General features: G+C 41.7%; 2 protein-coding genes across 4 annotated transcripts in view; one reads left to right on the plus strand and one right to left on the minus strand.

The window, feature by feature from the left end:
• The first annotated feature begins 880 nt into the window (after positions 1-880).
• On the plus strand, positions 881-3470 carry Hmgb2 (high mobility group box 2). 2 transcript variants are annotated; one of them, XM_027394090.2, is made up of 5 exons: positions 881-1014; positions 1531-1721; positions 2248-2393; positions 2474-2648; positions 3128-3470. In XM_027394090.2, the coding sequence occupies exons 2-5, from the start codon at positions 1572-1574 to the stop codon at positions 3287-3289; spliced, it is 633 nt and encodes a 210-aa protein (XP_027249891.1). In that variant the 5' UTR covers positions 881-1014; positions 1531-1571; the 3' UTR covers positions 3290-3470. The 2 variants fall into 2 exon arrangements, with proteins under 2 accessions (XP_027249891.1, XP_027249890.1); XM_027394089.2 differs by having other exon boundaries at positions 884-1014; positions 1534-1721.
• A 6253-nt stretch (positions 3471-9723) lies between these two features.
• Galnt7 (polypeptide N-acetylgalactosaminyltransferase 7) overlaps positions 9724-27915 on the minus strand; it is a 128312-nt gene continuing 110120 nt past the window's right edge. For both annotated transcript variants that reach the window (XM_027394087.2, XM_027394088.2), the window contains exons 7-12: positions 27771-27888; positions 25908-26030; positions 21551-21769; positions 17292-17390; positions 16463-16591; positions 9724-12099 (exon numbers count right to left, since the gene is read on the minus strand). In XM_027394087.2, the coding sequence (XP_027249888.1) occupies positions 11962-12099; positions 16463-16591; positions 17292-17390; positions 21551-21769; positions 25908-26030; positions 27771-27888 (826 nt within the window). In that variant the 3' untranslated portion in view covers positions 9724-11961. The remainder of the gene's footprint in view (positions 12100-16462; positions 16592-17291; positions 17391-21550; positions 21770-25907; positions 26031-27770; positions 27889-27915) is intronic.

Consider the following 27915-nt stretch of genomic DNA (forward strand, 5'->3'; position numbering starts at 1 on the left):
TGGGGAAGAAGAGCGAGCATTCGCCGTCCCAAATTCGGGGCAGAAACCGAGCTCTCCTTCCCTCCGCGGGCCGGGCAGCCCGCCTGGCACGGTGAGGGGCGTGGGCTCAGGCGTGCTCACTCAGGCCCGGGCTCCCACCCGCGAGCACGCCTGTGAGGTGTTGGGGTGCGGTGTGGAGAACCCGCTGGTCCTAGGCGGCTCAGCGGTGGAGGACGCCAGCCCCGCGCCGAGGCAGGGCCTGTGGGGATGGGCGCCGCTCCCGACCCCGAGGCTCCCGTCCGTCAGGCTCGGGTTCCACCTCAGCCGCGTACCGGCTCGGCACCGCACGCTCCCAACCGTCACCCCGCTTTTTTTATTCTGTCAGGTCCCGGGAGAGCGCGGTGCAGGGCCCGGCTGTTGTGGCATTGTGACGACATCCAAACAGCGGCTGCCGGAGGCGACCGGACCCCCCCGCGTCTCCAGTCAGCTCAGGGCCGGGGGAGTCAGCTCGGGGCGGCCAGGGTCGCCGCCATCTTTTCCACCTGAGGAAGTTGGGGCGAGCGGCCCTGCATAGTTTTAAATCTGGCGGGGCAGTTCCTCTCGGGCCGGCCACACCCCTGTTGACTGTCTCGTCCAATCAGCGGTCGGCCCGCCATTTTTCAAACGCTTTTCCTGCCGCCAATCACGGGCGAGCAGTACATTCCTCTCTAGACCGGTTCCAACGGGTCTGGGAGTTAACGACCTGGGAGACCCACCGAACCTGCTAGGCAGGGGCCGGAGGGACGGACCCGGCCAGACCTTGGCCAATCAGAAAACTCCGCCGCGGGAGGGCGGAGACTCTCTGGGTTTGAATAATCCAGGCAGCCAATCAGCGAGGAGGAGGTGTGGCCTGCGCCCTGGTCTCGTCAAGTTGCCGTGGCGCGGAGAAGTCTGCAAAACAAGAGGCTGAGGCTTGCGTTAGCGAGAAGCCAGTTGTCGCCGGAGCTTGGGGAAGGCAGTGTCTCCGTCGGGCTCGGAGGGAAGCGCTCGTGCCAGGTAGGAGTCGGCCGGGAGCCCTCGGGCTGGGCGGCCCAGGCCTTGCGGCGGAGACGGGGAGACGTCTGCCGGGCCTGTGCGCGGCGGCTTCGGGGGCCTAGCGGGTGAGGGCCGGGGCCAGAGCCGGAGCCGGGGCCGGGGCCGAGGAGGTCGGGCGGGAAGCGCTTGGGCCGGGCCGCGGTTTGTTTTATCTTTTTCGTTTTACTTGAGAAACTGAACGTGGGGCCGCCCGGCGGCGTGAGGCCCGCGGCGTGGAAAGCGCGGAGCTTTTCTGTCAGGGGGGCGCTCGGAGCGGCGCGCGGACGGCGGCTTTTCGGCCTGGGGCGCGCGCGAGTGGCTGAGGCGCGCGGGGCTCGGCTCGGGTCAGGGGCCGGGCCGGGCGCGCGCGAGGAGAGGAGGAGGAGGAGCGAGGGGAGGGAAGGGAGGGGCGGCGGCCGGGGCGCGGGTTTGGGCGGGAAGCGGAGCGGAGGTCCCCCCAACCCCCCGCGGGCCGCGGCGACACGGCTTTCCCCTCAGCAGGTAGCCGCCGCCGCGCCGCCGCCAGCCAGCCAGCCAGCATGGGCAAGGGAGACCCCAACAAGCCGCGGGGCAAGATGTCCTCGTACGCCTTCTTCGTGCAGACATGCCGCGAGGAGCACAAGAAGAAGCACCCGGACTCGTCGGTCAACTTCGCCGAGTTCTCCAAGAAGTGCTCTGAAAGATGGAAGGTGAGGAGGGCGGGAGGGCTGGCGGGCTGGCGGGCGGCATTCCCAGGCAGCTGAGGCCGTTTCCGGGGTGCTTTATTTGGCGGGGCCCCTCCGCCGGCGGGGAACCAGGAAGCTCGGGCTTGGCCCGGGTCTGGTGACTTCAGGGGCGGGGGAGAAATGTTTCCGAGTCGGAGACGAAGTTGGATTACCAGAGCTCAGCGCTGCAGTGGAAACTGGTTTACTGGAGCGGCCGGGAGCTTAAAAAAAAAAAAAAAGAAAGAAAAAAAATGCGTCGGTTCGCCTGCCTTGTGTTTGTTTACTTGTTTACGTTTGTGTGTTCGGCCAGGCGCTTCAAATTTTGCCGGTTGACTCGTTTATTAATATGTACGGCTAATAGCTTAAGAACTAGCCGGTTCACTCGCTCTATTTTTTTTTTTTAATTATGGGCCCAAGAGCTTAAGATTTTGCTGGCCTATTCGTCTTTATTTATTGGGGACGGCTAAGAGCTTCAATTTTTGCTTATTTACTCGGTTCCCGCCTCCCCCAGACCATGTCTGCAAAGGAAAAGTCGAAATTTGAAGATTTGGCCAAGAGCGACAAAGCTCGTTATGACAGGGAGATGAAGAATTATGTTCCTCCCAAAGGTGATAAGAAAGGCAAGAAAAAGGATCCTAATGCTCCAAAAAGACCACCGTAAGTTGATCTCCAAACGAAACAAACTGCCTCTTGCCTTTGCCTGCTCTCCGCTTGTTAACTCCATTGCTTCCTTTCAGGTCTGCCTTCTTCCTGTTTTGCTCTGAACATCGCCCAAAGATCAAAAGTGAACACCCAGGCCTGTCTATTGGAGATACTGCAAAAAAATTGGGTGAGATGTGGTCTGAACAGTCTGCCAAAGATAAACAACCCTATGAGCAGAAAGCAGCCAAACTAAAGGAGAAGTATGAAAAGGTATAGTGCCTTTTTACCTTTTTAAAAATGTTTTGTATTCTGTGAGCTGTAGAAACTTGAAATTTTTGTAATCAGTGGTTGTCAGTTTTTAAAAGGGCCTGATGAAACATTAGCAGTACAAACAAGTTCAACTTAGTGTTTGTGGCCCTTGTAAATTCTGTCTCGACACTGAAAATTGCGTAGCTCTGTTTTAGAGTGCCAACTATATGCAGAATCTAAAAGTGTAAGATGGGAAGGGGCAACTGTGCCAAGTCAATAGGCATTGTCAGTAGAAGTACTAACTCTGATCTGAGGCAGCTCCCATTGTTTTTTATCTGATTTGCTTTCTAAAGCCTAAAAGGAACAAATGCTCTCAACTGGTAGTCTGAATACCAGCTAATGAGGTTATTGGTCAACTTTAGGTTGTTTACAATTAAGTGGGTTTTTTTCACACTTAAGCAATGACACCGGATGCTGATCTTACTTTGATGATATTTCAGGATATTGCTGCATACCGTGCCAAGGGCAAAAGTGAAGCAGGAAAGAAGGGTCCTGGAAGGCCAACAGGGTCAAAGAAGAAGAATGAACCAGAAGATGAGGAAGAGGAGGAGGAGGAGGAGGAAGATGAAGATGATGAGGAAGAAGACGAGGATGAAGAATAAATGGCTGTCCTAAAATGTGTGGAGTGTATGTGCTCAGGCAACTATTTTGCTAAGAATGTGAAATTCAAGTGCAGCTCAACATTAGCTTCAGTATAAAAAAACTGTACAGATTTTTGTATAGCTGATAAAATTCTTTGTAGAGAAAATACTTTTTTAAAAGAGTTTGTAGCTTTTTTAGGGGCTACAACATACAGTTAGATTTAAAGCTTTTGATGTTGAATGTTCCTAAATATTTAATGGTTTCGTTAGTTTCTTATGGTAGCACAGCAAACTTCATAGGAATTTGTATTGCCAGTAATTTTTTTTTAGGATGTTGCATTTTCTTTTTTGTTTTTTTTTTTTTTAAATTTGTAATAAAATAATGTATATTACTTGCATTGTGTTTGTGTTAACATATTAATTTCCCCTTAAATGCAGATTGGTTCCATGTCGGTCGTTTTCCCCAGTTAAGCTTTGTGTTGATCATTTTTGTTGATTTATTTTCTCTTGTTTGGAGAAAAGGGTGAATTTATTTGACCATAAGTTAGGGCATACTTATTAGCAACAGGTTAAAGCTAAGCATTAGGGACATAAGACTTTTAAATTAAACATTTCTATGACTATGCTAATTATAAGTGTAAAAATTATCCATGCAAATGGGGTACATACTGATCTTTTCAGGTTTTAGGTGATTTTTGGATTAAAGTTCCTGAAAGTAAGTTGTAGGATGATTTGAATAAGGATGGGAGGTAGGCTCTCCTGGACCAGCTACTACCACATGTGTAAAGATGTTAAAGGTCAACCATACCAGATGGGTGTGGTAGCATGTATATGTGATCCCAGTATTAGAAGGTAGATGCAGGAGGATTGCCACTTAGGGCCTACCCTGGCTGTGTATGTAGGGAGATAGTTTGCAAAGAAAGTAAATGTTCCTGTGGTACAAAATATAAGGGTACATAGTATTGGTTTGTGGGTTTTTTTGTTTTGTTTTTTTCCCAAGACAGGGTTTCTCTGTATTGGCTGTCCTGGGACTCACTCTGTAGACCAGGCTTGCCTTGAACACTTGAGATCCTCCTGCCTCTGCCTCCCAAGTGCTGGGATTAAAGGTGGGAGCTGCACCACCTGGCTAAGTATAGTAAGTATAGTTATATCCCTTTTCAGCTGTGGGTTTTCAAGACTAACAAATCAGAAGTGAGTATAGTTGTGTGTGTATACATACCTATGTATGGCAAATCAGTAATACAGAGGAATTAGAGCAGCAGCTACTTTTTAAAAAGTTTGTATACTGTCCCATTGAATAGGTTGTAATTTAAGTTCACTAAAATTTTCCCCTCTATATAACAAGTGCTCCTTTCACTATCATTGTAGCTCCCTACTCCACTTTAAGAACATTGCTGTGACTATTTTTATTAATTTACCTCCTCCCATTCCCACTCCCCATCCACTCCTCAAAGGGGTAAGGCTTTGGGAAGTACACAAAATGGCACACCAAGTTGAGGCAGGACCAAGCTCTTCCTGTGTCAAGGCTGAGCAAGGTATCCCACCATAGGGAGTGGGCTCCAAAAAGCCAGTTCATGCACCTGGGGTAGGTCCTGGTGCCACTGCCAGGGGCCCTCCTATCTTTAGCGTGAGAAAAATCCTATAAGGAATAACTGGCTTTAGTATAGACATTATAGAATTTGCTACTTAGAATAATCTAAACCTTTAATTTTTTCTTTTGGCAGTGCTAGAGGTTGAACCCAGGGCCTTATGAATACTAGGCAAGTACTGTATGAATCTAACTTCCAATTGCATTTACTTTTTTTTTTCCAAACCTGTACTTAGAAACTGCTCTTGGGCTTTTTTAACTCAAGCCTGGCAAAACTGCTCTAAGTAGCAGTATAGTATATGCCACAACAACAGTTTTGTAGTACCTGTTCTGTTCCATCACTATAAAATAGTTTTCAAATTCATAGTCTTGTTATATATCTCACATTTATATTTTCCCCAAACATAACTAGTATTTCCTTTTTACATTGCAGGGTCTTTGCTGTTATCTTTTGTCTTACTGCTCTAAGTTTCTGTGGAGAAATTGTGTATTAGGGAAGTGGCACTTGAGATCAGTTTTATCATATATGTATGTGTGTATATACATGTTAGTTTTTCTTTTGACATCCTTTTTTTAAGTGCTTTTTTTCTTTTAGATTTATGTATTAATATATACAGTGTTCTGCCTGCATGTACACCAGAATTGGACATCAGATCTCATAGATGGTGTGGGCCACCATGTGGTTGCTGGGAATTGAACTCAGGACCTCTGGAGGAGCAGCCAGTGCTCTTAACCTCAGAGCCATCTTTCCAGCCCTGACATCCTTTCTTTCTTTTTTGTTTTTGGTTTTTCCTGACAGGGTTTCTCTGTGTAGCTTTGGAGCCTATCCTGGCACTTGCTCTGGAGACCAGGCTGGCCTTGAACTCACAGAGATCTGCCTGCCTCTGCCTCCAGAGTGCTGGCATTAAAGGTGTGTGCCACCAATGCTCGGCTGCTTCCAGGTTTTTTTTTAGTTTTATTTTTTACTTTAAATGGATGAATGTCTGTAAATAATGTGTGAGTGGCTGGTACTTGCGGAGGCTTTGGATATCTTGAGTTGTAGTTAACAGTAAAATTTCTTTTTCCAAGACTAAAAGAAATTAGGTGGTAGTGAGAAGCTTAGATTTGGGAACAACTCTTGTTCTTTGTTTTGTTTTTTCAAGACAGAGTTTTTTCTGTGTAGCTTTGGAGCCTAACTCGATTTGTAGACCAGGTTGGCCTCGAACTCAGAGATCCATCTGCCTCTGACTCCCGAGTGTTGGGATTAAAGGCCTGTGCCACCAATGCCCAGCTCTTTATTGGTTTAATAACAGCCAAGGAACGTAGTCTCTTGGTAAAATTTAAAGTAGATATGGTAGGAAATACTTCGAAACCTAGCTCTTGGGCCTCCGATGCATGTGGAAGGATTAGAAATTCAAAGTCATCTACTACAAAAAAACAAGTTTGAGGCCAATCTCAGATAACATGGCATCCTGTGCAGGACTTTTAACCTTAACTCCAACAGGAAACTCAATATAGACAAATGATTTAATGTGTGCACTTTGCTGTATATCTTAGTTGCTTTTGATATTTGTTAAAAAGTGCTGAAGCTGGGCGGTTGTGGCACAAACCTTTAAACCTAGCACTTGGGAGCCAGAGGCAGGTGGATCTTTGCGTTGAAGGCCAGCCTGGTCTACAGAGCTAGTTCCAGGACAAATAGGCTTGTTACACAGAGAAACCCAGTCTCAAAAAGTGCTGAATAAAGTCCCTTAGGATTTGTCCTTTTCACTTAATACTGTGTCACTAAAACTTGACTAATTCATTCATGATTTTCATTGTATGACATTATTTTATATGATTGTCAGTTGGGTGCAGTGGTGCACACCCTTAATCCCAGCACTTGGAAGACAGAAGCAGGGGGAGCTCTGAGTTGGAGGCCAGCCTGGTCTACATAGTTCTACAACAGCCAGAACTTATATAGTGAGATACTGAGACTCTGCCTCAAAAACCAAAACCAAACCAAACGGAACCAAAACAACAAAAAATAGAAAAAAACAAAAAACACCCCCCCCAAAAAAAAACCAAAAACAGAAGAATAAACCACATTTAGGCTTATAGCCTTTTTTTGTTTGTGCTGCAATGGCAGACTGCCACTGTCTCTCACTTCAGCAGGCTCAGTACTCTTGCTTTCCATTCTTCATGTCCCAAGTAGACAAACATGGTAAACATGGGGTTCACCTTGTGTTTGTCTCTTATTTTTAAAAAGATTTAAACATTTTTATGTGCATTGGTGTTATGTTTGTGTGAGGGTGCCAGATTCCCTGAAACTGGAGTTAATAGCTGTGAGCTGTTATGTGGGTGCTGGGAATTGAACCCAGGTCCTCTGAAAGAGCATCCAGTGCTCTTAACTGCTGAGCCATCTCTCCAACCCCATTGTGCTTTGCCTGCTGAGCAGTTCCTGACCACAGTTGCCCATGTATTTTGACATTTTAAGGCTGTTTAGGGATGGTAGGTTAAGTGTAATACCAATGGCTATGTCAAATTTCTACCAAAAGTTTTATTTGGGGCACTTAATCCTTAGTAAAGCTCGAGTTTACCATTATCAAATGTCCAAGTGAGACTTCATTTAAATTACTACTGAAAGCCACATCTACACAGGTGTATGGTTAGCCTGAGGCAGGTGTAACAATTTCTTCCCCCATGGTAATCATTTGACATGCTGCTGCTTTTAGTTGTTTTTCAAGACAGGGTTTCTCTGTGTGGCTCTGGCTGTCCTGGAACTCACTGTGTAGACCAGGTTGGCCTCAGACTCAGAGATCCTCCTGCCTCTGCCTCCTGAGGGCTGGGATTAAAGGCGAGCATCACAACTGCAGCTTTACCTGCAGGCTTCATTTCATTGGTAAAGTATGGGTCATAATATCAGAAATTTAAAATACATACATCCATTCACACATTGCCTTTTTTGGATCTGATTGTAGCTGTCTTTGAAAATCAGAACTAGTAACATTTATGTTAATAGCCTTGATCATATGCTGGGAACTTTATATAAGAACTTTAGACACATTGACTCATTTCACCCTAAAAAGCAAGCACTGTAAATGAGAAAGCTATGCTTAGAGCTTAAATCACTCACACAAGGTGATCTGGCAGAACAGGAGCTCAAACAGATAAACACTGGACTCCACTATGCTATCCCACCATTTAGTTGAGCAGATTGTAACATTCTCCACTCAAAAACTGAGAAGCCCTCTGCTGCATCTCTGTTCATGGGAGGCCTCTGGCCTGAGTCACTAACAAATCAAAGACTACTAACCTTAGTTACAGGCAATTCAAAATCTTAAAGAGAATTACAAAACAATTCTTTTTTGTTTTGCTCTTCGAGACAGGGTTTCTCTGTGTTAACAGCTGTGGCTGTCCCAGAACTTGATTTGTAAACCAGGCTGGCCTCAATCCATTTGCTTCTGCCTCCTGAGTGGTGGGAGTAAAGGCATGTGCCACCATCACCACCGCCACCACCCTGCTAACAATTTTTTATCTAACTTAGAATAGTACTTTATTTAATCTTTAGTCCCAAGGATAAGGTCCGCACAAACCATTTAAACTTCTGTCTAGTTCTATATTTAGATTCATTCACTGCTCAATACTTTTAAAGATGCATTCATGTGGATCATTTTCATGTACACCAACTTTTACCCATCTAGGTATCTGATGACTGGATACAGCCTTGTCTTTCACTGAATTGTATTCTGATTTCCTTTTGTTTGTTTTGAGAACAGTGTATAGCCCTGGGTGGCCCAGAACCCTCTATATAGACTAGCACACAAACATAAACCTGCTTCTGCTTTCTAAGTGCTGGGATTAAAGGCACGTGCCACCATGCCCTGCTTTTTACATTTTTTATTAAGTGGCAGCATTTTTTTCCTTAACAAGCAAACAAAAATTACTCATTTGTAGCTGTTGGTGTTGGCTTCACATTACAGGGCTTTGGCAATATTTATAATTTTTTATAATAATTTTTTTCATTTATTTTATATACCAACCACAACTTCCCATCCCTTTTTTAACTCCCCTTTCCTCCATTCAGAAAGGGACAGGCCTCCTTTGGGCATCAACAAGTATGGCATATCAAGTTGAGGCCAGGCCAAGCTTCTCTCCCTGCAGCAAGGTTGCTTGAGGCAACCCAGCTTGGGAGATAAGTTCCTCAAAGGCAGCTCAAGCTCCAGGGACAGGTCCTGATCCCTCGGCTAGGAGCCAGGGCCTAGGTTGGTCTCATGCAGGCTCCCTAGCTGTTGGTCCAGAGGCAGTGAGCTTCTCACAAGCTCATGTCAGCTGTCTCTGGGTTACCTCGTCATATGCCCCGCTTTTATGTGAGGGCTATCCCCAATCATATTCTGTTTAGAAATAAAAATATTCCAAGGTCCCCTCGAGATAGTCTATAAGTGGGCACTTAATTTTGAGTGTTTGCATCCATGTCACCTTTTGATATGGTTTGCTTTGCAAAATCCTATCTCTTGTTTTGGTAGACTTCCATTCCCTTGGCTTCTTTCTGTGTTGTTTTTGACTTAAAATATTTTTGCTGTCATTGGCAGTTTCATAGTAGTAGACACTGCCAAGAAACATACCCATTCCTCAGATTGTAGTTTACCATTAGGTACATGACTTAACAAAAGTGCTGGAGATAAGCAACCCGAAAGTCTGTAAAAAGAAATCTTCCTGTACCCATTCTACAGGTAGGTATCTAGCACATACAGCAGAATTCTAAACAACACTCAGGCACACATTCATCTAATAACTATAGTTTGTATTATTTCAGCCATTAACCCTATATTCTGTAAATAAAAAGCCTAAGTAATTTTTTAAAGTGTACAATTTTATGTAGAAATGATTACGAGTACTGAAAAGCTATGGATTAAAATACAATATTTTATTTTTTCTCACCTAAAAAACAAGCAACCCAGAATTAAGATATACATAAGCTTCTCAAGTTTACCCTAATAAAATTTTGAGTATTTGTACAATTTCTACAGAAACATACAGTGTATCAAAATCTGCATAAATCAAATTTATAAAATGTGTAGAAATGCATAGTGATATTATCAACTTACAAAGCAAGGATATGGGGATTATTTCCAAAGCAGCCTAAAGTACAAAATAGTCATTATGGCGGCAGCTTCTGATGTTTTTGTGTGTGGTAAGGTTTCTGATTTCAATATATAGAATCATGTTCATACAGTATCCTAAGGAATTGTACTAAAAACAATTTAATTTACCCATAAAATTTACATGCACAGTTTATACGCCACCTTTCTTAGCCTATGCATAGATTCAAGGTTATTTTTTATTCAACATGGAAAATAGGGTCAATTTCAAATACAAGTAATTACCAATTTTCTTTCTTTCCTTTTTATAGTCGATTTATTTGTGATTATGTGAGCATATAAATGCATTTCTTTTAAAATATCCCTAGAGATGAATGAAAGTTTAAATAGTTGATCACAGATCAGTAGCAAAATACAAACTGACAATTCAAAATTATAAATAAAACTCTACTCAGGAAGCTTAATTCTCACTGTCCAAGAACTAAGGTTGGAAGAAAAAAAAGTTGTAGGCTTTTCTTCTAGACAAATGTAGGCCTTTTTTGTTCTTTTTAAAGCTTTAATTAAAAATATTTCCTTCTGGCAGTAGTTTGTGAATTTCATTATAATGATACCATGATTGCAATATCAAAATTGTTTGATTTACCTGTCCCCATCTTATCACATTGCTTTTCTTTTTTGGCACTCAATGTAGACATTTTAATATTGGGTAAGAGAAGACTTCTTAGAAATTAAAATTTGCAACATTTGGTTCTCAAAGTAGGTAATAAATGTTTAAATTAAATCTTTTCACTGGCAAATACAAAGAAAAAATTTCCTAAAAAAGAAATTAAGGAACCCTACAGAACTATCACCTAACTTAAGGGAACATAGTTCACATTTGTTGATGATCTGCGTTCTTAGATGTTAATTTTCTTAAATTAAAAAACAATGTGCATGGAATTTCATTTGGATGAAGACAAGTGTCAGCTCATCTTGGTTTCACAGCTTAGGCTGCACTACAGTTTTCTAAGGCTTTATATCCAACAAGGGCTTGGGAATTCTTACCTCAGATCTAACCTTTAAGTTGCTCACACTAGACTTTATTGTGTTGTCATCCCCATTGCCCCAGCCCCTTTTCAAGTTTCAAACTGAGAAGTATTTCTAGGTTTCTACAGATACTGGGGAATGTAGATGTAAAATGTAGGTGGGCAATGTTTCTTTAGTAGGAAGACCCCCTTGCTATCGTAGAAGTTGGTGTGAGCAGAGGTCATGGAAAACACCAGCAGGCAAGGGAGTTAATGCCACAGAATCTTCAAGCCCTATGGAATGGTCCCCATTGTCATTTTTCTTCCAGCCATACATCATTCAACTTCATAGTCAATGGCAGCCCAGAAATTCATTTCTGAATGATAGAAGTATCGCCCATACAGGTGACAGTCCATCCATTGTTACCATCATATAAATTTCAATATAAGCTCTCAAAAAATATACTGAGAAATGAAAGAGGCACTAAATGTGTTGAAATTCACCTTTCAAACAAGCAGCATGACTGAAGGAAGGCCACCTTGGCTAACGACCTGTGGCAGTGCTTCAGAAAGATGTAGAATTAAATAAAGACACAACAGGTTGATAACCACCAAGTCATATATGAAAGTCTGGTTACTCCAACCTTTTTTTTTTTTTCAAGTGTGTTAAAAAACAACAACAACAACAACAAAAACCAAACTGCCTTTCAGACCCCTGAGTGTATTCCCAAAGAAGACAACATATGCTTTAACTCTGTTCTGAACGGAGTTAAAGGCACAAATTACCAACGTCATCTAAAAACAAAAGAAAAAGGATGTAAACATCTACAGAGTTTAAGGTAAAAGCAGTTTTGTAAACAGTAACTGCAGATGATAATGTTATTGTAAAAATCACAGTTTATCAATGTCCTTCAATCTGATCAGAGGTTCCAGGATTGGAGCTGTACAGAATTAGTAGTAACGGTTGCAGCAGGTTCCAGGCGATTTTCAGTCCTCTGTAAGTGTACTTGTCAGTAGGTAGATTATTGGTTTTGTGCACTCTTCTTAAACACTGTGAATGTTATTCATTTCCCACTTCTGAGTCATTTTATTGGAGTCACAGTTGGAGATGAAGACTTGATGAAGGACATCTGATCGATCTAAGCACTTTCCTGAAGGGATGTGAGTGAACCTGTGCAGGCTCTGGAAAACACATGAGGGAAAGGAAGTTTGAAATTTGGACCCTGATATCCGGGACATAGAAGCCATTACTTGGCTTGCCACAGAAGGCCGTTCAAGCACACTGGACAAGCACACGTTAGACCCTGAATGTCAGTTTTCTTAGCTCTTCCTTTTTAGTTTTATGTCACTATATACTACTGGTATGTCAAATTCAATACACACAAATTGAAGTTCAGTTATCTTCCCCTCCGAACCTTTGTCTTTGGTTCTTATTCTGGCTACAGACAATACCCCTTTCCAGTCCTGAGGAGACTATATGCCTCTCCCCCATTCACTCACATCAGATCGGTTCTCCATGGCTAATACTTTCAGTGTCTCTGGCTTACGTTTCTTCACCCCCACCTCTCCTGCTCTAATACAGTCTCCATCATAGGCTGTGTACTTCTTCAGTTCAGCTCAAAGCTTTTCAAAGAAAGGTCTAAGAGACTATCTAGGATTGGGTGTGTTTAGCAAAACTTATTTTCAAAATGCAAAAGAATTAATTCACTTTCCTTTGCACTGTATTGACGTCTGCTCTATTGGAACAAAAGCAATAGGTGAAAGCATTCAAGCCCCAACATCCATCAGTGACACATGACAAACTGCCAACCGTCCTACCAGTCACTGCCATGTTCTTGGCTCAAACAAACCACACTTTCACAACGAGGGTGTTAAAGACTATTTCTTCTTCTTCTTTTTCTTCTTCTTTTCTTCTTCTTCTTCTTCTTTCTTCTTCTTCTTCTTCTTCTTCTTCTTCTTCTTCTTCTTCTTCTTCTTCTTCTTCTTCTTCTTCTTCTTCTTCTTCTTCTTCTTCTTCTTCTTCTTCTTCTTCTTCTTCTTCTTCTTCTTCTTCTTCTTCTTCTTCTTCTTTTCTTCTTCTTCTTTTTCTTCTTCTTCTCTTCTTTTGGGGGGAGGGGGTTGAAGACAGTGTTTCTTTGTGCAGCCCTTGGCTGTCCTGGAACTCACTCTGTACCAGGCTGACCTCAGAGATCCGCCTGCCTCTGCCTCTCAAGTGCTAGGATTAAAAGCGTGTGCCACCACTGCCTGTAGAAGTGTATTAATCTTTGACCCTGGTGTATCCTTTAAAAAAGCACTGAGATCAAAGAGAAAATATGAATCAAGTTCTTCCACATAGAAGAGCACAGAAGTCTCTCTAGAAAGGAATAACTACCTACTTTTTCCATACCTTGTAATTTTTACTCAAACAATCCAACAAACTATGATCAGATCATTCAAACTTGGAAAATGGCTGTCACTATAAGAAAAACAACAGCAACTACAGAAACCCCAAAACAAACAAACGGAAAAATACTTGACAGTGTTGGTTCTATTTCTCAAGCAAAAATCAGAAGTCTGAAAAACTTTCCACCACTATGAAGACTTGACACAATTTAAAGACTTCTCTAAAAAACCTTGTATTTCTCATTTTTTTGCATATTGTATACACAATGGAACATGTTATTTGGGAGATCTTTCTAACTTACTGAATAGTATTAATTTAGTACTTAGCATAATTTGAAACATAAAAGGTTGTAAATTCTTCCAATTTAATTTCAAATTCCAGAAAGTTTTAGTAATAACCTACATGAAAGCTGTTAGGAGGGAGAGGAAACCAGTTGGGATATTAAAAAAAAAGAAAAGAAAAGAAAGAACAGGGTCTCAATATTGTGGCAATGCTGGCTTCAAATTCACAATCTTTGCCTCACAAGGTTTGGGATTCCATGTTAGCACAACTGTACAGAGTGAGTTTCAGTAACCCTTACATGTTTAAGGGAGATGTGGAAGCCAGAAAGTCTGAGAACTCTGTTCAAGCTGACCTTCTCACCAACCTATACTTGACAATCCTTTCCAAATAATTTTCCTACAAGTCTCCACTGTTTGCTATGGCTACTTCAGAAAAACATCAGTTCAGATTAAAAGTGACCTAAATGCAGTTCTCAGGTTTCTATAAATATCATTGCTGATCTAGTTTTTCCTCTAGGAAAATTCATCAGAAACAATTACTTCCATTCCCCCGCTTTTTAAAAGATTTATTTATTTGTTATGTACACAGTGTTCTGACTTCATGTATGTCTGTGTGCAGGCCAGAAGATGGCACCAGATTTCACTACAGATGGTTGTGAGCCACCACATGGTTGCTGGGAATTGAACTCAGGACCTTTGGAAGAGCAGGCAGTACTCTCAACCACTGAGCCATCTCTCCAGCCCTTCTTTTTTCCTTTCTGACAGCATTATGCTTGCTTTTAACTACATTTTTTTCTTCTCTACTTTATAGCATGTTTCAGATGTCTTCCAGGTGCTCAGATAATCTGTCACATCAGTGGACCCCAGTGGATCGATGCACAAATGTGTCTTTTAAAATATCTAAAACTCATAGATTGTTTTTTGAAAATTTGGGGGTTAGTACTGAGGATTAAATTTATTACTAAGACTTATATCTCACTATGTTGTCCAAGCTGGCCTTGAACTCACAATCCTTCTGCCTCAGCCTCCAGAAAACTACTCATGACTCCTTGACAGTAGTTTTGGTCTGCTAGACTCTTTTATACTGTAAAACTGATGCCCTCACAGTCTCCACCAATTACTGCTCTTCATTTTTACTTGTGAAAATAAACACTATTTATCTGTCAGGATTTGTTAATTTGTTGGAAAGGACAACTTGTTATTAAAAAAAAAATTCAGGAGTTGGGGATTTAGCTCAGTGGTAGAGCACTTGCCTAGCCAAGTGAAAGACCCTGGGTTCAGTCCTCAGCTCTGAAAAAAAAAAAAAGACAAAACAACAACAACAACAACAACAACAACAACAACAAACAACCCAAGGTAATTGGCACACGCCTTTAATCCCAGCACTCAGGAGACAGAGGCAGGTGGATCTCTGTGAGTTCGAGGCCAGCCTGGTCTACAGAGCGAGTTCCAAGACAGCCTCCAAAACAATACAGAGAAACACTGTCTTGAAAAAAACAAACAAACAAAAAAAATTCAGACCTTGTGAGCTGACTTTGTTTCAAAGCCTCAAGACCTAAGCTTGATCCCGGAGACCCACTTAGAGGTAAAAGGAGAGACCCAATTCCACAAACTTGTTCTCTGACCTCTATATGTATGCCTTAGGTTGTGAGTGTCCCTCTTCTCACATATCACACACACTCTACAAATAATAACAATAAAAAAATAAAATAAAATTCGGCAATTGGCATGGTTAGTAATTATCCATGAAAGATGGTGCCTAGGAATATTACTACATAAGGAACAATGCCTTCACCACAGGAGTGGAATAGCAAATATTAGATGAATAGAACCGAGGGTTTCTTGGGTCCCTTTCAGTTTGAAAAGGCTTTGCTGATGTTATAGTTCATAAAACAAAACAAAATAAAAAACAAAAAACCCTTGATTTATCCAGATGGCCACTTTGAAAAATGACACATTCCTGAGTGTGTGAACTGGTGACTCTTGTGTCTTCTCTTGGGCTCTTCCTTCTTTTGGTCTGTCCTGTCAGACTTCGATGTGATAGGATCTCTATTTTGTTGCTGTTATATTTTATTATTATCCCTTAGAAGCCTGTTTGTTTTCTAATGAGAGACAGAAAGGGGTGGATCTGATGGGAGGGGAGGTGGAGAAGAACTAGGAGGAGTAGAGGGAAGGGAAAGTGTCATTAAGATATATTATGTAAGGGGGAAGAAATGTATTTTCAATCAAAGAAAAAAAAAAAGAAAATTATACATCAATCCATGAATATGTTTGAATTTTGCCAGAAAGCTTTAAATATAAATAGCTGAAACAGAAAGGCAGCCTAAGAGCCAACAGGGTCATATGGATAAACCAGGCCTTTCAAACAATCACCTCCGCCGGTTGAGTTATTGAGTTAGCAGAGGATGAGGAAGCAGAAAGGCCTGGGGTCCAATTCTTATGTGCCCGTCTCTATTGCCATCTGCTGGACAGCACGAGCAGTCAAGCCTTTCCTTTTGTGTGGTCTAAGAATACTGCTGTTATTTTACTGAATGACTCATTTACATTTTTAACACTGGATTTAGATCTGAAAACAATGGTAGCGACGGCCTCCTGGAACACTGGCATTCTTGAGTTTCTGAAATTAACACCAACTCTCCAGGCCCATCACCTGGTGGACTCACTGTAGGATAACACTGCTCCAGAGAACATAAGTGATGCCTCATTATAGAACAGTGATTCACCCAGAGCCCAAGCAAACCTGCACAAACAACTAATGCTGAAAATCCAAGTCACGAACATGAACATTTGGTCTTCAAAATTTATCTGTCTAAGTTCTACTGCTATTTGTTACTGACAACCGAACGGAATACATTATCCCAGAAGCTGGAACACAGCATACCTTGAAGTACTGCCATTCCTTAAACTCATTTAGGTTACAGTGTGTAATCATGACTTTGGATCCGTCGGGCCCCTTTGTCAAACATTGGTCATATTGCATGAGCTGATTTACTTCATTGATTCGGAAAAGCTATTGAACAAACAAATAAGATAGAGATGATTTTCTTGCCAATAGATGTTTTAAAAAAAGAAACTTAACTGCTATAATTAAACTGAATAACTAACTTTTTGTTCTATAATTTTGTGCATGTTGGGAGCCATTAGTCTGCAGACAAGAACCATACTCATTTTGAATTTAGTGAAGACCTCTATTAACACCTTAATCACACCCCTTATTCTTTAGCCTCTAATACACAGAAAGGGGAATTAACACATATTTATCATGTACCAACAATAAGAAAATTAAAAGGTAGAAGCAGACCTAATAGTGTTTCACAACTGAAATTAGATATATGAAAAATATCTACATAAAGGAAGAAAATATATGTGTAAAATATCCGGTACTGGTAGTAGTACCCGGCTTATTAAGAAAAAGTGTGGCTTCCTAAACTACATTTGTAAAACTGTAGAGATTAGGCTTACTTAGTCATGATTAATGTATATTCCCATATGGATATATTGTTACTGCTGTGCAGACATTTCTACACTCTTATGTGAAAACCAACACTGACAGTATTTCCTATTTAAGTGAAATGTTTAAGCAGTCAGCTTTTACTGAATGTTTTTAATTTATCAAGACAAAATTAATAAATTAAAAATCAAGGTAAACCCTCTCCATCTGTGATCAAGTCTGGTGGCTCTCAGGGCTGACCAGTCCTGAGGAGACTTACCTGGTTCCCGCCCATCTTGTGGCAGGGTCCTAGTTCAACAAACCCTCCATTGGTTTTCCCCATGCTATCAATGCAGTATGCAGTCTCGAGGCCTCGGATCTAAAGGTGCAAAGAGAACCAACATACAGGAAACAGTAAGGTTGGTAATAAGCTGCCACCACAGTAAAAGATCTCAAGTTCAATGTACAAGTCGTAGAGAGAGTTCGCTGTTTCAGTGCCACGCTGTCCCCGGGGTGTCAGTATCCTTTACATAGGTTTCAGCAGCAGCAGCAGCATCTTTGAAATCATGAGCTGAAGCCAACAGTGAAATGAGTTCATTCCACTTAAGGGCACTAGCTTGTATGTGCTTGGAAATACCACAGAAGAAACAAAATATAAGACAGCCTAAGAGAAAATGTCCAGACCAGAGCGTCCACATGAATGAGAAGTAAACAGAGGAACGCTATATAGCTACAGTGGGACAGACACCAACTTTAGGTATCTAGAACAGACCCTGCTTTCTGAGTCCCTCTCTCAGTGGCTATGTGGCATTTTTGTGGTAGCTGCCTCAAGGCTTCTCAGTACACAGATCATGGCAGTGTGGCTCTCCTCTAACTAATAATGGAAGCAAAAGCAAACACAGGTTTCCATGTTTGGAATGCAATTCTGGGCTAAAATAACTACTTTTGAACAGTGTATTCATTTCAATTACAGATCACTGTAGTATCTGGATAAAGTGCTCACTTCTGTAGGTATTGACTAGGGATAAGACTTTTGAATACATGAAGATGAGCAAGTCGTGGTCCTCAGGACCATCAAAATATGGGGGACAGAAGGGTGTGCTGGACAGTAGCGGGGATGAATGTGCAGATGAAGCAGCCTCTATTGCCTGGGGGCAAACTCAAACTTCCCAGGGGACACCTTTTGAATAGGGATTTACTCTGGAATGTTCAGCAGATGAATGCAATGGATAATGGAAATGAAGTAAGGGAAATGCCAGAATTGGACAAATTCCTCTGAAGATGTATTTAGAAGAGAACTGGTAATTGGGTGGGGGACTCATTAATCCATTCCTTCCTGCACACATGTGTTTCTTCATCCAAGAAATACTAGGTGGGTACCTAGCATGCGGCAAACATGTTATTGTCTCTGACATGTAAGTGGATAAAATAAATACACCTGCTTCATTGAACTCATAGTTTACAGCAAAAGAAAGGCAGAAAAGAAGCAAAACCTATCTACTGTGTTATTAACTAATACAGGCCACAAGTGTAGGGAGAAAAGCAAGAACACCGAGGAAGGGGCTAGGGAGTTGAGGGTGTCATAGGGTAGAGTTCATGAAGGACAGAGGTGGGACAAGTTGACAGAGGTCTAAGTCAGCCATGCCTGCAGAAGTCCAAAGGAAGGCATTATGGGCAGAGGAATGGCAAAGCAGTAAGAATGAGGTGTAGTTGCAGGGCTGAAGTAGAATAAGGCAAGCAGGGCAGGTGAGGAGAGAAAGCAATGAGAGAGAGAAAGGATTTCACCCACGCAACTGGGGTGCCACTGTAGGTTTTTTTTTTTTTTTTTTTTTTTTTTAAGGAGACATGACATGACCTGAATTGCATTTCCAAAGCCATGCTGATTGCTTACTGTGTTTAGGACAGGCTGTAGTAAGAGCAAGTTAGTTTGCTGAGAGGTGATGGAGACTCAGTAAAGGTAAGGAAGGACTAGATTTTGAAACTGATGGAAGCCTTCAAGGAAGGCTGCCAAGTTTTTGATATGCGATATGAGCCGAGATGGGCTGGAGAGAGAGAAAAAGATTTCAGTTTCAACCTCACGGATTGATACTCAAGTAAAGACTCCAAGAGTATGGCTGAATATGTATTCATCTGGGCTCTGGGAGAGAGAGTTGAGTTGAAAATATCATTTGCACAAAGATGAGTTTAAAGCTAGTGAATTGGCTAAGGTCAAAGGAGAATTCATTCCTTCCACACAGAGAGGTTTTGGGATATTAAAATGTAACTAAGTCTGGTCTGGATGCCTCAAATTCATTTCTTATTAGTGGGTTACTAGCTAGTTTGCTGTAACAGGAGAGATGAAATAGGAGTGCAGAAAAGAAAAAAAGGCATTGAAGCAAGCAGCACAAAGACAGTAGTTTCAGTGGCCTCTATGAGTTTCCCGTTTTATTCTCAAACTCTGAACATTGGAGACTCTTATGAATGGTCTATATTTTCCCTACATGGCTATAGTGTCGTTAAACTCCATGCTAATGGTCTCCAGATGTTTATCTCCAGAGAAGTGTCTTTTCTGGGTTTCAGCCAGGATCTTCAATCACCAGGAGTTGGCAGTTGAATCTGGAGTTTTCCTGTATGTGCAAAACACCAGCAGACAGAGTGCTATTCCTCCATACCTCCACACTCACTGTCTACTGTGCTCACAGTCTCAGCCACCTCCTATTAAACAGAAAACTAAAACCTCCCAGCCCCCATCTTTCACACATTGACTATGCTGTCCCTATGTTCTCCTCACTGTAAGACACATCTGTGACTTACAAATAGTGTGTGCCTTAGCTATGACTTGTGCTCTCCACTTTTATTCTTGCCACCTTCGGCCAAGCCACCATTATTTTCACTAGAACTACCCATCCTTATTTCTATTCTAAACACTCCCAGAAGGCAATTCAAACCAAAACATAAGCCAAGTCTCATTGCCTTTCTGTTTTAAATCTTTCATGTGCCTCTCAACACCCTTAGGATGACAGCCTCCCTAAGTCCCATGTCTGGAATTCTACCTCACCAAATTTTTTCTAGTCTGCTTCTCAAATGTGCAAGGTGTTTTTGTGGTGGTTTGAATGAGAATGTCTGTCCCCAGTGGGTGACACTGTTTGGAGAGGCTTAGGAGGTGTGGCCTTTCTGGAGGAAGTATGTCACTGGAGGTGGGCTTTGAGAGATTAAAGACTCATGCTGTCCTCTCTGCTCTGTGCTGGCAGTTCAAGATGTGAGCTCCCCGATTGCTTCTCCAGCTGTCAAGTAAGTTGCTGTTCCTCACTTGCTTGTTCTGATGGACGCTTAACCCTTAAAACCATAAGCGCAAATAAACTCTTTCTTTCATGAATTTCCTTAGCCATGCTATTTTATCACAGCAACAGAAAAAGAACTAATGCAACTTCCTAATTTTGAATTCACCATTTTCTCTGTTAGTAGTACTCTTTCTTGGCTCTAGGTCTTTATCATCCAGATTTCAGATTAAATGTCATATCCTCAAAAAGCCTCCCCAAGATGGGCACCTCATGCTCATTTCCTTTGCAGTCATTACCATCTTGTCATGATCTTTGCTTTCCTGGACGGTTCTAGTCTCTCTCCCCACTCCCACCATCATAAATGTTTTTGCTCAGACTTGTACACACTAGGCCTTCAACCAGTATATACTTAATGGATAAATTAAAAAAGATGCATACAAAGTGTTGAAAGCATGTTCAGTTACCTCTGAGGCAGCATTGTAAGGCACAAGTGTGAGTACAATCAGAAAGGATGCTACAGAGGCTAGTCAGAAGAAATAGGAAATGGCCATCCAGATTAATGTCTTTGATTTTTTTTTTTCTTTTTATTACCACTGCCCAATTCATTTGACGGGTGCTGGATGAATATCATGTGCATTGGTCTCTGCATTAGCCTAGTAGAGCAAATGAGGGTAAAGGTCAGAACGGGGTTGCTGGGAAGGTGGGCAGATGTGGGGTGTAGTGGGAACCTATGGAAACAAGACAGACCTGTTTGGCTTTGATGAAATGGAGAAGAATAGAGAAATGATTTTCAATATTCAGGATCTCCAAGATGAGAGCAGTAAGTGAAACTGGAAGTGGCCAAGACAGGGACAGGGTGGGTTCTAGAGATGGGGACTGTTCACTAACAGCCACATGTATAATGGCTGGGAGGGGACAGGGTGGCTTGATGGTCAGGGTCACTCTGATGATTTGGTAGCCAGGTTTTTTTTTTTTTTTTTTTTTTTTTTTTTTTTTTTTTGAGACAGAGTTTCTCTGTGTAGCTTTGGAGCTTATCCTTGCACTTGCTCTGGAGACCAGGCTGGCCTCAAACTCACAGAGATCCGCCTGCCTCTGCCTCCTGAGTGCTGAAATTAAAGGCGTGTGCCACCAACGCCCGGCCTCTGCCAGGTGGTTTTTAGTCACACATTTCTGCAAGTATACCTGCTTTCATGAACACCTTTCCATTTTTCTTTGCCTTCTTCCAAATACCAACTCCAAATATACTCATTTTGATATCTAAATATTGGATGATACTTACTTCTCCCCACTCAACATTTTTGGGTGGCAAAGGGTAGTGAGCAGTGATGTCATAAGCTATTTCTTCCATAAACCATTTGAAGCTTTTGCAGTTGTGGTCTTCTCGAAATTTCTTCAGCTCAGATATGTCCCCATATGGCAGTGCCTTTGACTCAGGACGGCTGGCATAGAAGTAGTCTTTGTATTCGTCCCACCAAACTTCTACAACTCTGACATAATTCTGTGAAGAGCAAAACTACAGTCATTATGGGATGTAGAAATAACTGTAATGGCATAAACAGCCTACCTTAGATATACTGAATACAACCAAATATAGTGAATTCATTTAGAAGACTTGACATTTACTAAACAATAAAAATAAGTGAGCTAATAACTGTAACAATGTCATTTTCCAAGTACAGAAATGCCTTGTATGTATATATTCATTTAAAAAGCAATGTACATAAACCGGACATCCTTGAGCTGAAGATATGAATGAATGAATACTGTCATAACTGACAAAAATTTAGTTTGCAGAGCTTGACAGAACCAGTGAATACTTGTGTGAATATAGGACTAGACTGGCATTTACTCTCTCTGGTCCCCTTGGATCTTCTTCATCGCCCATCAGCATTTTCTCCATAGAGAAGAGTGTGAGAGGCTGGGGAGACGGTTCAGTAGATCAAGCACTTGCCACTGCAGCATGAAGAACAGAGATCGGATCTCTAGAACCCGTGTAAATGCCAGATGGGAGTGGCAGCCTACCTGTAATTCTAGCACTTTCGAGGAAGGCAAGATAGAGATCCCTGGAGTGAGTTGGCTAGTTAGACTAGCTGTACAGTACAGGCAAGTTTTAGGTTCAGGTGACAGACAGTGCCTAAGTGAATAAGGTGGGAAGCCATGGAGGAAGACTCCTAATGTTCATCTTGGGCCCTTACACATGTGAACATGCACACACACACACACACACACACACACACACACACACACACACACACACACACACCATACCACACCCTGACGCAGGGGATCAGTTTTGTGTCTGTGCTAATTCTTCAGGCGTGCTATAGAGTGACAGCTGTGGCCAGGCCCCAGAAGGCTAGATATGGTTTGTTGATCACAGTTACTGACCCCTGTTTTACATCAAGAAGTAGGCACACTTAATGTTAGATTCATTTCTTTTCTATGATAAAAGATAGTAATTAAAGTGGGAACAGGTGACCATACCAAATAAACAAAGAAAAATTTTTAGAACTAAATTTAACAATGGAAATGAAAGATCTAAAATACTGAAAGTAATTTTAAAAAGAGACAAACATGGAAACTTCCCATGTTTGTGGATGGAAGACTAACATCAGAGGTTCCCCAAGAGTACTAGTTTTTTTGTTTGATTGTGTTTTGTTTTGGTAGTACCACACTTCCCAAAGCGATCTACAACATACCAATTATAATTTTCATAGATACTGAAAAATTAGAGGCTCAGTAGGGAAAGGCACTGGCCTCCAGGCTTGGCGTTTGGTCTCTGGAATTGACCTGGTGGAATCCACACAGTGGAAGCAGAGAACTGAGTCTCACAAGCTGACCTCCAACCTCCACATGTGCATCATAAGGCCTCCATGCCCCCCACCTCCACTAAAATAAATAAATGCAAATGAAGAAGAGAGAGAAATAGAAAAATCAGCCCTAAAATTCATATGGCACCCACAAAGAGCCCAAACAGCCAATGTAATATCCAGCAAAAGCATAAATCCAGGGCATTATACCACCTGACTTCAAAATCTACTACAAAGAATGGTACAGGAATAAAAACAGATGCTGAGAGCCCGGAGATAAATGCAGGCACACACAACTGATTTTCTCATAAGGTGCCAGGAGCACACAACCCAGAAAAAGACAGTCTCCTTCAATAATTGCACTTGAGAAAGCTGGCTATTCACCTGAGAAAGAATAAAATTAGGCCTTCTTCTCAAGGATGTATGAAACCTTAAATGTGAAACCCCCAAAGAAAAACTCTCAGAAGAAAATGTGAGAAAAGTCTTATGGTCTATTTTGCACATGCGAGCACGAGCAAAGCAAAACTACACAAATGAGATCACAGCAAACTAAAAAGACAGTGGGCTGAATAGACATGCCTCATGCACCTGCAAAATGACACACTTTTAAGGAGTTCATATCTGCAGTGTAGGAAAAACTCAAGGCAACTCAATAGTAGGGATGCAGATAACATGATTTTTAAATTGGGCAAATCACCCGACACACATGTCTCCAAAGGAGACAAATGGCTGCCAGGCACCTGCCAAGATGTTCAGCATCAGTGATCCCACAGGGGATGTAAGTTAAAACCGTAATGCAGCAGCACCTCACATCTGCTGGGAACAGCTACTGTTGAAGACATAAAAGTGTCTGTGAGGATATAGATAAAATGGAATCCTTTCAAACTGTTGGTAGGAATACAAATTATTACAGTCATATGGAAATCAGTATGGAGGCTCCTCCATTAAAATGAAAAGAGAAGCTGGGTGGTGGTGGAGTATGTCTTCAATCCCAGCACAAGGAAGGCAGAGGCAGGTGGATCTCTGTGAGTTCGAGGCCAGCCTGGTCTACAGAATGAGCTCCAGGACAGCCAGGACTGTCACATAGAGGAACCCTGTCTCAAAACAAACAAAAGCAAAAAGAAAAGGGGGAAAAAAAAAGAAAGAAAAAAGAACAATTCTGTGACTTGGCAACTCCAGTCTGTGAATATTCCTTAAGGATGTTGACTTGGTCGCCCAGTGAGATGCCTGAATTTCTGTGCAGAATTTTCAAGCATTATTCACGATGACTAATGTTTGGAATCAACCTAAGTGTCTGTCAACTGCTATATGGATAAAGAAAATGTGATATGCACTATCTTAAAAAAGTAAATTCTGTCACTTGCAACGACACACAGGACTCTATGGTAAGTGAAATAAACTAGGCACAAAAGAGAAACGAGTGCTTGCTCACAGGTAGGGTACAAAAGAAATCAATGCATAGAAACACAGTGAAATGGTGGTTACCAGAGGCTGGGAATCGGGAAGGCAGGGGAGATGTTTGGACAAAATTTCTACCATAGGATCTCTGTATATTAGTTACTACAATTAGTAAAAAAGCATTGGTTAGCATGCTAGATATATAGTATGTAAACTAAATGGACTTTAACCATTCTGAAATGTATGTGTATCAAATATTGTTATACATCATAAATACACCCCCTCTTTTCTTGTTAAAACCTACATGAAAAGGAATAGGGATAAAATGAATAATATTAAAGAATAGTAAGATGTTTCACAAGTAAGTCTAGCCTTGGCTCACAGTGAGGAGCCTGCATGAATGCTTAAGAGATTTACTCCAGGGACACCGCTTGTGCATGCATGCACGCCCCCGCCCTCGAAGCCTGCGGTCGGAAAGGTGGTGTCCTGGATGATCTCCCGAGCTATGGTACTGGAGTTTGGAATGCTCTACCCAGCATACTATTCATACAAAGCTGTGAAGATGAAAAATGTCAAGGAATATCATTTCTCCAGCTGCCTGTGTTGAAGAACCTGCCTGGTTACGCTGGTTTTGTGTTTTGTGGTGCTGGGGATGAAGCAATTTCGTTTTGTTTCTCCTAGAAGTCATTTGACATCACTTCTGTAAAAATTAAATGTAAATGAAGCACTTGTAAAGCAAAGATGCAGAACCCCTCAGAGACATGGGAAGTACACCACCAGTATTCTTATTTGTTTCCACAGACACGAAATACTATCAACTTGGTGCTTTTTGTGAAATGCTGTCAACTTAGGGCTTTATGCCAAATGTAACAGACCACAGCCTTGCACAGTCCCCTAGACAACACTGCTCTACTGTGAGATTCTTCACTTGGAATTCTCTTTCCAATAGTAAAAAAATACGAGTGACCCATAATTTCTAAAAATGCCATGAAAATACGAGTCCTGGAGTATATTGCTGATCAGAGTTTAATAAATGCAAAATTCAAAAAAAAAAAAAAGAGATTTACCCCAGCCAATGATCTGAGAGTGAAGTGCTACATGAATTTTAGATCTCTTTCCTCCCCCCTTTTTAATTCTAGCTTTCATTTATTGATAAAATGTAGTTATTTAAATGCTTAAAAACTGTGTTCATGCCACTTCTGATTTTTACAGGAGTTACTTCCCAAAAATGTTACTCACAGCTGGATTGAAAGACATTACAAGTCTACTGGGAATCCTAAGGGATTTGCCTTTGTGGAGTTTGAAACAAAAGAACAAGCAGCAAAAGCCATCGAGGTATGTCTGAAGGACCCTTTGTGAGCTGGATTCCAAAGAATCTCCTTCTCTGCTTGGAGTGTCCCCTTTCCCCTTTTAACAACAAAACCTTACCTTAAGAGTCGGAGAAGACCCAACATAAAGGGGTGGAGGATTTCCTTGCCAGCCTTCAAGACGGTAGATGTGTCCAACTCGAGAACAAGGGACAAATAATAATTTACCACCGCACTGCCAGATCTATCAAGAAAAACATGTATATTGTGAAAGCGATTAGAAATGCAAGAAATAAATAACCAAAAATTTGTTCTGTAAATGTAAATTTTAAATCAGACATAATGGATTCTAAGCTAATCAAATTCTAAAATAATTACTTTAGGAACACACATAACAGCAATGAAGGCAGTGGTGAGATTATATATATATTATATATATATATATATATATATATATATATAGTTACTATTAATGAGTTCCCTCTTGTGTACTTGTAGATCCAGGAGTCCTTTCTCAATATAACCCTTCCAAAGTAATGTAAATCCTTCAATCCTAACATTACCTGTTGTTTCTGATGCTAATCTATCTCCTGCTTGGGTGATCACTATAATAACCTCCTGACTGCTTCATCACCTTGAACTCCTCACTACTTAACTCTATCCTTATTTATAGCAAGAGATTATGGCAGCTTCGGGTCATGTTATATCTTCTTGCTTAGTGTCTTCGGTGATTGCCACCTGCTTATAAACAAGGAAGTGAACAATTTCTTAACTCAGTGTTGAAGATGCTTTAGTATGGTTCTAATTGTACTTGCCCACTTTTTCTTAAGTGCCTTTCTTTTCTTTGTTTTTATGTACATTGGTGCAAAGGTGTCGGATCCCTTGGAACTGGAGTTACAGACAGTTGTGAGCTGTGGGTGCTGGGAACCAAACCCGGGTCCTCTGGAAGAGCAGCCAGTGCTCTTAACCACTGAGCCATCTCTTCAGTCCCTTAAATGTCTTTCTTAATCATGCTTCTTCATCCCACTGCTTCTGTACTTGCTCATGTGACCTTCAGAGCCACAACCTACACACATAGGAAGCCTGCCCTCCTCCACTTACCTCTGCTTATTGAAATCATGCATCTCATTCCTACCTCCATCATGGTGGCATTTTCTTCAACCTACCAACTGAATGCCTCTGCCTATTTAAATGGATTTATTATATTATAAATTTACAAATATTTCTCGTCTGTAAGTTTATTAAACAGCAGGGATTAGTTGTCCCTAGCCTAGCGCTCACAATACTTAAACACAGAACATTTGAGGCAAGAAGTACTGGATCGATGACAAACTGTGATCTCTTCGCCCTCCCGATCTCTGGAAATGGGGCAGGCACGAGGCAGACTTGGACCAAGCAGAACACCTCCGCTGCCAGCAGGAGGATGTCAGTCACTGTGTGGCTGCCCTGTCCTTACCACCGTGTCCTACAGCAATCGACGATGGCTATGTCAGTACAGTCAACATGCAGCCCTCCAAAAGGCTACTATAACCCAAGGCTCCAATGATCAGAAAGCCTGGGAGTAGGAGAGAGGCTATTTCCATTTCTGAAGCTTGTTGGTCATAGTTCTGGGCCGAGTTCTGTAGACAAGTAATCATTTTACTTTATTATCCTACGAGATATGCTTTACTGAGACATTCATAATAATTTGGAAATTCATTATATATACTTTTTTTCTTGAAAAAAAAAAACCCACTAGCTTTATTTGAAAGTCATAAAAGTTGGGTAACTAGTAAGTAAACACGAGGCGGGGCATGGTGGTGCTTAGGACGCAAAGGCAGATGGCTATTTGTGAGCTCAAGGGCTATATATGGAGTTTCAGGACACTCAGAGCTACACAGACACAGACACCACCACTCTCTCCCGAAACTTCCCCACCACTGGCAACAAACAACTTGCCTCAAAACCTAGGTAGACAACAGCATTTGTTTGAGTGAAATGTTACCTTGTATGAGATTTCAAAGTTTTCGCCACCCCAAATCTGGAGACCAGGATCATAGAGACCCAGTTCGAAGAAGAACTCTCTCTCAATGGCAAATAATCCACCAGCCATAGCTGGAGACCTAAAAAAAGACACTGATGCAATAATT

Source organism: Cricetulus griseus, assembly GCF_003668045.3.
Source record: "Cricetulus griseus strain 17A/GY chromosome 1 unlocalized genomic scaffold, alternate assembly CriGri-PICRH-1.0 chr1_0, whole genome shotgun sequence".
In the NCBI taxonomy this organism is placed as follows: Eukaryota; Metazoa; Chordata; class Mammalia; order Rodentia; family Cricetidae; genus Cricetulus; species Cricetulus griseus.

What these genes read in the sequence shown, in the direction of transcription:
- Hmgb2 (XM_027394090.2), top strand. Translation starts at nt 1,572, where the DNA reads ATGGGCAAGGGAGACCCCAACAAGCCGCGGGGCAAGATGTCCTCGTAC. An exon ending in AGTGCTCTGAAAGATGGAAG is followed by an intron (nt 1,722 to 2,247) that starts GTGAGGAGGGCG and finishes CGCCTCCCCCAG; the next exon opens with ACCATGTCTGCAAAGGAAAA. An exon ending in AATGCTCCAAAAAGACCACC is followed by an intron (nt 2,394 to 2,473) that starts GTAAGTTGATCT and finishes GCTTCCTTTCAG; the next exon opens with GTCTGCCTTCTTCCTGTTTT.